The sequence below is a fragment of the Biomphalaria glabrata genome, chromosome 1, assembly GCF_947242115.1.
Source record: "Biomphalaria glabrata chromosome 1, xgBioGlab47.1, whole genome shotgun sequence".
Taxonomy (NCBI): domain Eukaryota; kingdom Metazoa; phylum Mollusca; class Gastropoda; family Planorbidae; genus Biomphalaria; species Biomphalaria glabrata.
In genome coordinates, this window is record NC_074711.1 from 27,833,488 (window position 1) to 27,847,282 (window position 13,795).

Genomic DNA, 13,795 nt, shown 5'->3' on the forward strand with positions numbered 1-13,795 from the left:
TGTTTTTGTTTTTAAAGTTAGTCTAGATCTATACTTAGATTCTAGATATCTTGAAGAAAAATATCTAGATCTAGATGTAGTCTAAATATTTAAAGGCTTACAATAATATTTTTTCTCAGCATTAATATTAGGTTCTGATCAATAATAATAATAAAAAAGAATAATATTTTGTTCCCTAGATATGAATTTATAAATATTTTTTTACCGGACATAGCAACATTTACAGCGTCAATAGTTACATTCTCCTTTCAGATTGAAATGTAAGAACTAAGATAACACAATTTATTAGAACTATCATTTTATAGATCAACCTATATCACCCTACAGTAGATCTAGTTCTAATTAAAGATAATGACAGACTTGTCTTGACGAAGCCATGAACTAAAGTTGTTCAGTTAGAATCAAACTGTTAGTCTAATATTATATTATACTTATATTATTTATTATAATAAGTTTAAAGTTATAAGTATAAGTTATTATAAGTTATACTTAAGACACTTAAGTTTAAATTATACAGTAAACTTATACTACTTATAGTTACACAAACGTACACTTACAGTAATACAGCTACACTACTAGATCTAGTAATACTAATAAATCCTAATCTAGTAAAATCTAATAAGTTAGAGCTAATTCTAGAGTCTCGATCTATCAGTATCATCTATCAGCATCTATCTTCTATATTATACTATTATATTTAATCTATCTAGGCCTATTTGAGATTTCACTATTTTAAATTTAGAGTTACTAGACCTAATTAGCGCTTCTAGGCTATATGATATATCTGTATTATCAGTTAATTTCACAAAGTAGAGCTAATTATCTTATATAATACAGATGTTACTTCAAAAAAGAAGATGATTATGTTATACGCGTCATGCATTCAGTCATGCTAGCCAATGACCTAATTTATGCCAAGTCACTGGTTTTCCTGGCTAGCTCAGGCAACCAATTCCATGCTCTAATAGCGGTAGGGAAGAAGGAGCATTTGTACAAATTTGTCCTAGCATATAGAATGAGGAATGTGACTTCATCTTTGTGTCTTTCTGAGTATTTTATTAACTTTTGTATTTGAAGATTATGGTGCAGTGTTTTATGTATAATTGCTACTGTTAACAAGACAGGTTACACTTTGACTTCAAGCAGTTCTCTTAAAATTTCATGATTTCATACCTATTGTTCAAAATGTACTACAGTAAATGACATTAATAATGCACAAAACCAAGCACTAATCAAATCACACATCAGAACACATTTTGTAACAATTTATTTCCATTGAAAGCAACTAGTTTATTATAAAATTATAGTCTTATAAAATGATAGTACTATTAACATATCATATATTATAACACACAAGCTATCAGCTGATATAAAACAAATATTTTCACTAAGCTTATATCAACTCACTCTGTCTGTTGATCTGTCTGGTAAAAAGTTTGTACACATTATTTCTTCCACACCCATTCTCGGATCAAGTTGAAATTAACTTTGTATAATTATTTATTGGCATAGACAAGACATGAATCAATAAAAAAAAATTAACAAATTAGTAAAATAATTAGAGGTAATTAATTGTTTATTTGATAACAACAAGGGAAATTTACCCTTTAGTATTCATAGATACGGCTAAATATTTAGGGTTTCACCCCCTTAGATAATTGAACATGTCATTCACTCACACCCATTCTCTGATCAAGTTGAAACTTTAAACAATTATTTATTGTATCTTACAAAACATGAATAAAAAAATTAACCAATTTGTCAATTTATTTTTGGTAATAAAATAGTTTATTTGATAGTGAATTATAGAAATAACTTCTACATTATTGAGAGGTGCAGTTGTAAGTGCAGATTTCTTTCCCTTAGATAGGCTTTATTTTAAAAAGGATTTTAAAGCATCTAATCCCTATGGTATCCAAGCTATGTCAAAAACTAATCTGCTAGCTAGGACCTGTACTCAAAATACACTAAATCAAGTGGAGTATCAATTAAGGGACCCGAAAGAAGCAAATTTTAAACTTCTGTTTAAAAAAGAGATATATCTAATTCAGGGAATCAAACCAGCATCACATGTAAAATACTAGAACACAATATACCACAACAATCTAAATCATTTAGATTAAATTAGCATTTTTCCCTTTAATTCATAACAACATGAACATAGGAAATTTTGGTTATATGAAGCTAAACTACTAAGTTAACTTTTTCAAATGGTTGAGATAATAATGCTAAGATGTCATCTTATTAAATTTCTCTAATTTTGTAAATTTTTAATATTTCAGATTTATATATATATATATATATAAAAAAAAGAATGCCAGTTAATGTACTTGATTTTTGGTTTGCTGAAAGCATTAGAGACAAAAAATTTGAGGATCTTTACGAGCTTGGAAAAGAGCTGGGAAGGTAGTTTAACAAGTCAATTACGTATATTGTTTACATTTATATTAAAAAAATATCTAATTGGTAATTAATTTTTTATTTGATATTTTAGGAATTATGAATCATTGTCTTAAAATACTCAGATAATAAAACTTGTTTTCTTTTTGTATTTACAGAGGTGCTACTGCTGTTGTCTATAAATGTATAGCTAAAGGTACAAATCAAGCTTGGGCTGTAAAAATATTAGACAAAAAGGTCAGTTTGCAATGCTGTTTTAAAAAGATCACAATAAGTACAGTCTTCACTTCAAACATTTTAATTCACGCACCAAAGTTATAGCTATGTGGTTAGATTTGTTTATTTGATTTTTAAATTGGAAAATATGTTTAATATTCAATTTATCAAAATCTCCAAAGTTTTGTTTTTTCTCAAGCTTTCAAGATTAGTGAAAACTTTTAATAATACTAACCAAGGCCTTTTTCTTTATGTTATAATATTGCCATGGGTCTCTATCAGGCTCTATGCAGATAATTCTCAACACAAACAAATCTAGAATTTGACAACTCTGGCTCCAAATAACATAATACTTTAAAGTTTAATACCCTAACAGCCAAATATTGTACAATAGGCATAACCAAACATCTAAGTGTAACTGTTGTTCTCAACTTGCACTGGAATCTCTGATTCATCTTGAGCTTGGCTGTGCTCAACTCTCTGGACTAACTTCACTCTGGATTGTGCTGTGCTGAACTGGATTGAATTGTCTTGACTCTGACACACTGTCTTTTTATAATGTCCCTCAAGGCCTTACCCAAAAATTGCAAAAACACCAGTTCTTTTTACATGATCCCATGACCATATCAAAGGTGATATGTCCATGTAGAGTCTGTTCATAGTTTCTTGACACAGTTGACTGCTAGCAACACACTGAATTGTGTGTCACTTATGTCATCTGATTGGACATATACCTAACCCAATCCACGTGACCACTACAGTTATAACAACTTGCTATGTAACAGAGGAAATCTTAAACAAGTACCTTTAATAGATCAAAACAATTTTATGAAAATCTAGACAAAATAATTGTAGATCATAGGAAATTTAAATCCATCCATCCATCCCAGTGGCGCTACAGCCCATGGAGGGCTCTGGCCTGCTTTAACACATCCTTCCATTCAGATCTCTCCTGGGCCTTTCGTCTCCACGCCCTAACCCCAAGCTGCTTCAGATCTGCTTCCACGTCATCTATCCATCGCATTCGGGGTCTGCCTTTGGGTCGCCTGCCTTTTGGTTTTTGCCTGTATACGATTTTCCCCACTCTGTTGTCTGACATTCTTTCAAGGTGACCTGCCCAACGTAATCTGTTCTTTTTTATTTCGTTCACTATTGGTGGGTCTTCATATAATTGATATAACTCATGGTTAGTGCGTGTCCTCCACCCTGTTTCATCCTGTATGGCACCATAGATTTTCCTAAGGATTTTTCTTTCCCAAGTGTTAAGTAAATTTTCAGATGTCTTTGTCAGTGTCCAGGTCTCACTTCCATACATTGCTTCTGGTCTTATTATAGTTTTGTATATTATTTTCTTGGTTTTACTTGAAATCATTTTGCTCTTAAGTAGATGGTGGGTGCTATAAAATGCCCTGTTGCCTGCTGCTATTCTTTCCTTTATTTCTGTTAGTAGGTCATTTTTGAAATTAATAGTACTTCCTAGATATTTGAAAGTTTGGACATTTTCAAATTCGTGGTCTTTGATTTTGATATTTTGTCCCTCTGTTTGATTGTCTCTTGTCATTGTGATGTACTTGGTTTTACTGTCATTGACCTCAAGTCCTGCTGGTCGAGATGCTTCTTCTAGTTGTATGAAGGCTCTAGCGATGTCAGAGGTTTCTTTACCCAGTAAGGCAATGTCATCAGCATAAGCAAGGTATTGTAGAGGTTGGCTGTATATCGTCCCTGTTGGAAATTTAAATAGCTTTTAGAATATAACAATACTACACTATGAGTTCATATTTTTTGTTGTAGAAAATAACCCTTTTTTATTTCTTATTAAATTTTTTTTGTTACACAGGTTGAACATAAAACTGTAGTAACAGAAGTTGGAATTTTATTGAAAATTGAGCATCCAAACATCGTAAGTATATAAGATATGATTATTGACTTTAGGAAACATAAAGGCCATATTGCAGAAATTCAGATAAACAATCAAACCATAGAACAAGTACAAGAATATAAATATCTAGGAACAACCATCAATAACAAACTGAATAGGAGTGAACACTGTTAAAACCTCTACACAAAAATTCACCAGCGACTCTTCTATCTCAGAAAGCTAAGAAAATTTAACATCGACAAAACAATTATTAAACTTTTTTATACAGCAACCTTCAGCAGTCTAATTAACTTTGCCATCACCTGCTGGTATGGTAATACTTCACTGGCACAAAGACTTAGACTAAATAGACTAATTAAAAAAGCATCGCATATCACTCGAATACAGCTACCATCTCTTGAAGAGCTTTTTCATGAAAGATGCCTTTCCAAAACACTCTTGATTCTTAAGGACAACCTGCACCCATTAAACCACTGTTACATAAGATCTGAACGAAGTGGTTGTCTCCTTTCCATTAGGACTAAAACAGAAAGATTTAAAAACTCCTTTATCCCACTATCAGTCAGAGTGTTACAAGATCAGCTGTCGTCATCGAGAAGTATGTAGAAGTCAAATTCATAAAGCGCTGGTTGTGAATTTGTATGTGTTTCGTGTGTGAATGTTGTTCAAATTTTTCATCTATACTGTTATTGTACAGTAGTTATGCTGATGTTGTCAATTGTAGTCAAACGGAATTTCCATTTGGTTTGGATCAATAAAATTCTTATCTTATCTTATAAGATAAGATTTTTAAAAATCTAATTTTTTAAATCTCTTATGCATCTGTTTTTTCATAAAAATACACCACATTTTTTCAACTATTTACTATTAATATTAACACGGGAGGTTCTTTAGTAGGGGATATGACTATTTGCCATATTTTAAACACATTTATGCAAATGGTTTTAGATTTTTTGTCAAAAAAATTTAAACATTTTTATTGCTACGTTATGTAAGTTCTGTCCTATTAATTACTACATTTACCCAAAAATAATGTTTACTTTTTTTTAAAGAGAAAAAATCTATTAAGTATGCATATAAGTTGGACATAATTTACAACAACAATTAATAAGTAGTTTTTCATATTATCGTGTGAACTGCTTTTCTACAACATAAGAAAAAGGATTTTTTTAACAATTTTTTTTTTTTTTGAGGATTTGAATAAGAGATTCATCCTTTACAAAACAATTAGATCAATTAGATATTCATTATAAGACATCAGTTAGGCCAGGTTCACATTTAACATCACATTCACTTTCACCTATCCTTTGGTCTGCTGGACCGCTGGGGCACCATACAAGATCTGTCAACCTTCTTTCTCCATTCTTCTCTGTCATTTGCATTTGATAGAATTTAATTCTGATGTTCTTTCTGTAAATATTGATTACCTGCCTGGGTGGACCACTTCGGGGGACGATTTTGAGTTTGTGTTTCCATACAAACTATCTTTGTAACCTTGTTAACTTTTATTTAAGTTTTGCTGAAAATAACCACTTTTTAGTTAGTAAGTATGTTGAAAAACCAGGAAAAAATAATAATTTCTGTCTTTCTTGTTGCAGGTGCAAATGAAGGAGGTCTATGAAACATTGGAAACAGTCTATATTATCTTGGAATTGGTTACTGGTTCAGAATTATTTGAGAGGCAAAGAACAATAGTTTATTAATCCAGTTGTAAATAATTTACTAAAATATTTAAAATTAAAAAAAAATTTTCAATCATTTGTCTTGCTAAATAATTAACATTGTAATATATTGTTTTCATCAGAATAGTGTCTGAACAATATTATTCAGAGGAGCAAGCAGCACTAGCTGTAAGAGATATAATATCTGCAGTTGATGTAAGCTCTTCAATTCATAAACTTTTTTCAACAATTAAAACAGTAACCTGTATAGCTTTTAACATTCCTACTGTACTTGTTGAATAGAGGTGGGGATCCTTGAAGAACTAAGGGCACGACCTGACCTAAATTGTGCATAAAAACATATATGTTATCCTCGAATTAAAAATTATTTAAAGTAGATTATTTATAATCATTTTAAAAAGTTAGTTAATATTAGGCATTAGAGATTTTATAGTAGCTCTAATTTTCATATAAGTGAGAACCAATGCAGAGTGAAAGAGTTATCATTAAAATGCTTTTGATAATTTAAACAAAATAACTTTTATTTTTCATTTTCAGTACTTACACAAACATGATATTGTTCATAGAGATTTAAAGGTAAAAATAGAAAATTGCTGAATAGTTGTTTCAAGTTATTAAGTATTGGGGAAAAAAATGATATAATTAATGTAAACTCAAATAAAACATTTTTGTTTCAGCCTGAAAACATTTTGTATGAAAACTTATCACAGGATTCCAAGCTCAAAATTTGTAAGTAGGCGTAATGTAACAAAAAAGTGCTTGAGTTAATTCTCATTGAAAGTGATGCATATTTTACAAAACATTTTTCTGAACTTAATATTCCATGATTAGGTGACTTTGGGCTGTCCACTATTGTGAGCAACAAAGTATCTTTAGTAACATTGTGTGGGACACCTGGCTATTGTGGTAAATATCTCATTTTTTTAATTTGTTTTTTTTATTTTCCTACTTTTTAAAGATCCTATCCATATTGAAAAAGTATTATTGTATCTTTCAGCTCCTGAAGTGCTTAAGGGAAATAACTATGGCAAAAGCTGTGACATGTGGAGTGTAGGAGTTATTGCATACATTTTGTAAGTACTCTTAAAGTTTTATTAGTTTCATAATTAAAATTGGAATTACATTCTAAATTTGAGTAACCCTTATATTGTCATTGTTAAAGAAATACTTTTATTTTTTTAAAGTTCTGTTTAATAAAAATATTTTCTAATCATGATGGCTATAGTATACTTTTTACCCTTAAACTGTTTTTAAATTTAAAGACTTTGTGGCTACGAACCATTTCACTCTGACAATGAACCACAAATGTTTAAAAAAATATTGAAAGGTGATTATTCATTTGACTCTCCTTGGTGGGATGAAATCAGTAACAATGCCAAGGTAATACTTTGAAACTTAAAATTCAAATAATAACTTTCAATATCTTCTTAAAACTGATTTATACTAATTATATTTAGAAAAAATGTTCACTGCTATAAAAATTTCAAGTTGAGATTATTTTTTATTTAAAATGCTTTCTGTTGACATTGCTTTCTTTTAATTGCCCCAACTTATTTTTTTAGGATTTGGTTAGAAAACTGTTAGTTGTTGACCCAGCCAAAAGATTAACAGCGTCTGCTGCACTGAAACATGTTTGGGTGACCGGGATGGCCAATAAAAAAACTCACATGGAAACTACAGTTGATAAGATCAAGGAGTTTAATGCCAGGAGAAAATTAAAGGTAACAAACAATAAAACATATCCTAATAGAATAGATACATATTTAACTCATTCATATATAGCTGGATGATGTGAACATTTTCTTGGGTTTTTAAACATCTTTTTATATGAACATTTTCTTGAGTTCTTAAGTATGTTTTTATCTAAACATTTTCTTGGGTTTGAATAATACCATTTTTTCCAAACAGTTTACAACTGATGTCATTTTGGCTGTTGTTGCTGCTGCTAAAAGACTACCACTAAAGAATATGCTAAATATAAACCTTGAATCAAATAAACAACCAGCCGACCAGGAAGTGAAATAGAAGGATACAATTGTATATGAAATTTTAAATATTTTTATTTTGCAAATGGTTTCCAAGTTCGTTAAATATTATTTCACGTATTTAAAAAAATTATTGTTTCTTTAATAGGCTTTGTTAAATCAGTAGATCAAACCTGGGTCTTCCTTAATCATTCATCTTGAGGGCAATGCCTTATTATTACTATTAAATTTTTAAACAATTTTAAAAAGGGAATATTTTTCCTTTTTACATTTCACTCATACATAAATTTTTATAAATACAGTTTATAAATAATGATATTTTTTTAAATTGTGCCTTGTACATTAAATGCTGTTTGAGATATTCTATTTGACTTTCACAAGATGCAACCATTGCCAAAGAAAATATATTTACCCAGTACTTGCACTGTCTTGATATTTTTAAAAGCCTAAATTTGTAACAAATATGTGTTGTCAAATTTTGTATTCTTCAACATGTACTTCCAAAATGTATGTACTACAATAAACTGTTTAGTGTGCATCTACTTAGTCAATTAGTTTATTGCTTTTTAAGTTTATCAAAAAGAAATAATTTTTGATGGTAGCAATTAGAAGAGCATCCCACACCATTTGACTAAAATCCTTAAGTAGGAAGACTGGCCATTTCTGTGCTTCTATGATCTGTATGAAAAAAAAAGCCCTGCAAAAGTGAAAAGATCTCTTACATAGACATAAAGGGTAAAAGATATCCAAAACTCTATGACAGAACTCAATCACAGCCCCTGGAGCCTACATTTTGTTGGTTAACAGCGCTCTATAAATTAAATTATTATCAATCCTTGATTCCTGCTAGCCAGAGTTTTAGACTTTTAACCTTGTCTTTTTGTAAGAAATGATACTGTGATTAAGTTGACTACTACAAATTAAAGAGTCCTGTTTTTTACAAAGCTTATATCAACTCACTTTGTTCTGTCTGGTTTATTTTTTTTTACACATTATTTCTCACACACTCAACCTCATATTAAGTTGAAATTGTGCACAATTATTTATTGTACCTGACAAATTGAATCAATAAAAAAATTAACCAATTAGTTTTTGGTATTAATTATTGGTAATTATTTTTTGTTTGTTTGGTATCGAACAAGTGAAAGAAATTGTACTATTAATAGACAGCTATGAAAAAAAGTGATAGGAGCATAACATTGAAAAAGCTAAAAGTATGAAATTGTGCTAAACAAAAACAATTGGTAAAAATATTTCTAATTGCGCTGATTTATTATTGTTAGTCTAGATCTATTAAAAATGTAATTACGTGACTGATCTAAACTAATTGAATCAATATTTATATATAAGCTTTGTTTTTTTTTTTTCTTTTTTTTTCATGTTTTTCTTTCCTTTTAAGTATGCTCTTACTGTAGAGCAGGTAATACTGAATGCAATGAAAATAAAATACTAGACAACCTGTAATATACTAAGTCAATTCATAACCTTAGAAACAAGGCTTTATTTCAATAAAACACGACTGATACACACAATAACACAGTATATACAGACTGGTCACGATTCACAGACTACGATAATGCGAACACGATTACAAATACTAGCACGATTACAAGCACGGGTAACACACAAGTTCATTTAACGATCACTCCATTCACCCCTCCTTTATTTCTTTCTGGGTCTTAGGTTATAACCATGCGTATGAAGGGAAGGATCCGGAGGTATCTCTGGCGTAGACTTTTCTCCTTGCAAGTCGTAACTGTCCTGTACGGGACTCGAGTCAATATTGGCCTCTGGCATTGGGTGGCTCCCCTGTGAGTCACTGATGACTTCTGGCTGGTTGTACATCATTGGGGTGGGACTCTGTGAATTACTGATAGTTTCAGGCCCGTAGCGACTCCCTGGTGAGAGATCCAAAGAGTCACCGACCTCTTGAGGCAGAATACCGTTCTCTGGTTCGAAATAGTCGTTCGTGGAACTTTCCTTTGGTGCCAGGTGCCTAAGCGACACTGTCTCCTCCCGGCCGTTTGGAAATCGTATGTGGGCGTACTGTGGGTTGCAGCTAATAAGTTCAACCTCTTGTACCAATGGGTCAAATTTTGAAGATCTTACAGGGGATTTTAGTAATACTTTGCCTGGGTTCTGTAGCCAAGTAGGCAAGGATGTTCCCGTTGGCGATCTTCTGTTGAATTTGAAGATCCGTTCGTGTGGAGTTTCATTAGTAGAAGTACACAGTAATGATCGAATTGAGTGAAGTGCCTGGGGCAACACAGATTCCCACTGTGATAGTTCCAACTTCCCTGAGTCCAATGCTAATAAAATAGCCTGCCACAATGTTTTATTCAGCTTTTCTATTTGCCCATTTCCTTTGGCATTATAGGGCGTTGTCCTGCTAGTGGCTATGCCCTTAGAATGTAGATATTCTGTAGTTTCTGTGGACATAAATGATGTGCCACGATCAGAGTGGATGTAACTGGGTGTTCCAAAGAGGAAAAATAACTGGTCGAAGCACTTTATTACTGTCTTAGATGTCATATCAGGACAGGGAAAAGCGAATGGAAACCGCGAATATTCGTCAATCATTGTTAACAAATACTTGTTGCGAGTAGCTGATGGCAAAGAACCTTTAAAGTCAACACTTATTCTTTCAAACGGCTGTGTGGCCTTGATGAGCGTACCTGCAAATTCCTTATAGAATTGCGGTTTAATTCTATTGCAGGTTCTGCATTGTTGAATGGTCTGTCTGACCTCTTCAACCGAGAAGGGTAAGTTCTTTGACCTGACATAATGTAGAAGTCTAGTGACACCTGGATGACACAGGTAGTCATGGTACGTCTTCAGGCTACTTTGTTTCGTCATGGTTGCACAGTGCCCTCTAGACAAGGTGTCTGCTGCTGTGTTGGCGTTCCCAGGTCTATACTGTATATCAAACTTGAAGCTTGCTAGTTCCAATTTCCACCTTTGTATCTTATCGTTTTTAATTTTCTTGTCATGAGTGTCTTTAAATATGTATGAAATAGACCGCTGGTCCGTAATAAGGGTAAAGTGATTGCCACACAAATAATGCTTCCATTTGCGTATGGCTTCAATTATTGCAGTGGCTTCTTTCTATATGGCAGATTGATGCCTTTCAGTAGGTGAAAGAGTTCTAGAGAAGAATGCAATAGGTCTTCCCTCCTGATTTAAAGTGGCAGCTACTGCGATGTCAGAAGCGTCAGTTTCCACAATTAGAGGATGGTCATACTTTATGGTGAAAATTGCTGCTTTCTGCAATTCTTCTTTCAAGTCTTCCAACGCTGTTTTTACTTCTGTAGGTACAGGAAAAAATTGATTTTTCATTATAGGATACATTTTGTCGGAGAAATTTGGTATCCAGTGAGCATAATATGCCAAAAGTCCTACAATCCTTTTCTGAGACTTCAAATCTTTTGGAGGTGGCAAATCTCGCAGAGCTTGAAATCTATCAGGGTCCGGCTTCAAATGCCCTTTGGATATTTCATATCCAAGCAGCTTTACCTTCTTAGTAGCAAATACACTTTTACTTTCGTTGAAAGTTATTCCGTATTCCAGAGCTACCTTCTGAAAATGCAACAGATTTTTGTTATGGGAGTCTACATCTGTACCACATATTGTTACATTGTCGACATAGGCAAACGTGTCAGACAACTTTTCTTTTTCTATAATAGTGTCTATGGTTTTCTGGAAGCAAGCTACACCGTTAGTGACCCCAAAGGGTATTCTGCAAAACTGGTAGAGTTTACCACAAGCTTCGAAGGCTGTGTATTTCTTTTCGCTCTGTTGGATAGGTATTTGGTGATAAGCACTCTCCAGATCCAATGTGCTAAAGATTTCATACCTGGAAATTTTCTCCACCATTTTATCCACTCTAGGCATGGGGTAAGCGTCCAGGTAAGTAAATCTATTTATAGTTTGGCTATAATCAACGACCATTCGCTTTTTGTGCCGCTCATTGGTCGTGACAAGGACTTGAGCTCTCCAAGGTGATTTGGAAGGTTCAATGATACCGTTTCGTATCAATTTCTCAACTTCAGCTTTAATAAATTGTGTGTCTTGGAAGGAGTAACGACGAGATTTAGTAGCAATAGGTCTGCAATCAGGGGATAAATTTGCAAACAATTGTGGTGCCTCTACCTTAACAGCATTGAGCGAGCAGACATGAAATGCAGGTCGACCACCGTTGAATGGAATTATCAGTTCTTTGTGTAATGCGAGGAAATCTAGCCCAAGCACTACATCAGTGCAAAGTTCATCTAGTAACGAAAGTTTGAATTGATTGTAAACTTCCCCTTTGTATTTTAGCGATGCAAACGTGTGGCCTCTTGTGACGCTTGACAGTTGAGATGACGCCATAGAAATTTTGTGCTTTGAACGTGTCACTGACCAATCGTACTCTCTTGGTATGTTTGAAGAAATGTAGCTTTCCCCGCTACCTGTATCAATTAGGGCTTTTAGGTTCACGCCATTTACAGAGATGTGTACTGTTGATTTAGTTAAACCAGGTACAGACGAAGTAGCAATTAGTGATGTTAGATGTGTAGAGTCCTTAATGCAGCTACAATCTTTACAAGATTGTCTTTTAATCTCGTGGCTAGGAGATGTTTTGACTTTTGTTTTGGTTATAGGAGTGTTGCGAGACCTGCAAACCTTCGAAAAATGTCCATTTTTCCCGCACGAATGACACATGCAGTCTTTGGCAGGGCATTTCGCTCTGAGATGCCGACTACCTCCGCAAAAGAAACATTTAGTATTCACTGTTGCGATTGTTTCTGAGTCCACCATTTCTTCGGTTGAGATTGCCGATGACGAAAGAGGTGACTCTACCAATTGAGACGGAGTACTAAACGAACTGGATTCTTTTTGGGCCATGTCGAGAGTCTTGGCAATATCTAAAGCCATTTTCAAGTCAAGGGATCTTTTCTCAAGTAGCCTCTGTCTAATTACACTCGAACGCATGCCGCTAACAAAGGCATCGCGAATGGCGTCCTCTTCATTTTTGTCAGCACTGACAGCTCGGAACTGACAATCTCTGGCCATCACTCTCAGCTTGTGTACAAATTGATCAAGACTTTGATCGACTTCTTGTTTGCAAGTTGCAAGCAAATGTCTGGCCAATGTTTCATTGGGGGCCTTCACAAATAAATTCTCAAGAATAGATTTTGCTTCTGAGTATTTAGAACAGGTAGAAATATACTGATATAAGGATGGAGACACAAAGTTGCATAGCAGGTCAAACTGTTCGCTTTCACTAGCCCCTACCTTCGTTGCGAATCTGTCAAAACAAGAAATCCAATGTTTCCATGTAACTGAAGCATTAGTTGAACTAGGATCAGCATCCAGTCTATTGGGACGCAAAAACTTGTCCATTTAAGAATGGTTTTATTGAAATAAATTGTAATATACTAAGTCAATTCATAACCTTAGAAACAAGGCTTTATTTCAATAAAACACGACTGATACACACAATAACACAGTACAGACTGGTCACGATTCACAGACTACGATAATGCGAACACGATTACAAATACTAGCACGATTACAAGCACGGGTAACACACAAGTTCATTTAACGATCACTCCACAACCATAAGCCATACAAAAAAAGAAACAGAATGAACA

At 33.3% G+C, this 13,795-nt stretch overlaps 1 protein-coding gene across 3 annotated transcripts in view; it reads left to right on the forward strand.

The window, feature by feature from the left end:
• LOC106070381 (calcium/calmodulin-dependent protein kinase type IV-like) overlaps positions 1-9,247 on the forward strand; it is a 101,045-nt gene extending 91,798 nt beyond the window's left edge. Inside the window, exons 1-13 of one of the 3 annotated variants that reach the window (XM_056031022.1) lie at positions 148-260; positions 2,283-2,406; positions 2,559-2,637; positions 4,454-4,516; positions 6,094-6,176; positions 6,300-6,372; positions 6,715-6,753; positions 6,855-6,906; positions 7,009-7,083; positions 7,175-7,250; positions 7,440-7,557; positions 7,740-7,898; positions 8,086-9,247. In XM_056031022.1, the coding sequence (XP_055886997.1) occupies positions 2,315-2,406; positions 2,559-2,637; positions 4,454-4,516; positions 6,094-6,176; positions 6,300-6,372; positions 6,715-6,753; positions 6,855-6,906; positions 7,009-7,083; positions 7,175-7,250; positions 7,440-7,557; positions 7,740-7,898; positions 8,086-8,202 (1,026 nt within the window). In that variant the 5' untranslated portion in view covers positions 148-260; positions 2,283-2,314 and the 3' untranslated portion in view covers positions 8,203-9,247. Of the gene's footprint in view, positions 1-147; positions 409-2,282; positions 2,407-2,558; positions 2,638-4,453; positions 4,517-6,093; positions 6,177-6,299; positions 6,373-6,714; positions 6,754-6,854; positions 6,907-7,008; positions 7,084-7,174; positions 7,251-7,439; positions 7,558-7,739; positions 7,899-8,085 lie in introns of those variants that run through there. The other 2 variants (XM_056031031.1, XM_056031042.1) reach the window with 2 other exon arrangements.
• The last annotated feature ends 4,548 nt before the right edge of the window (positions 9,248-13,795 follow it).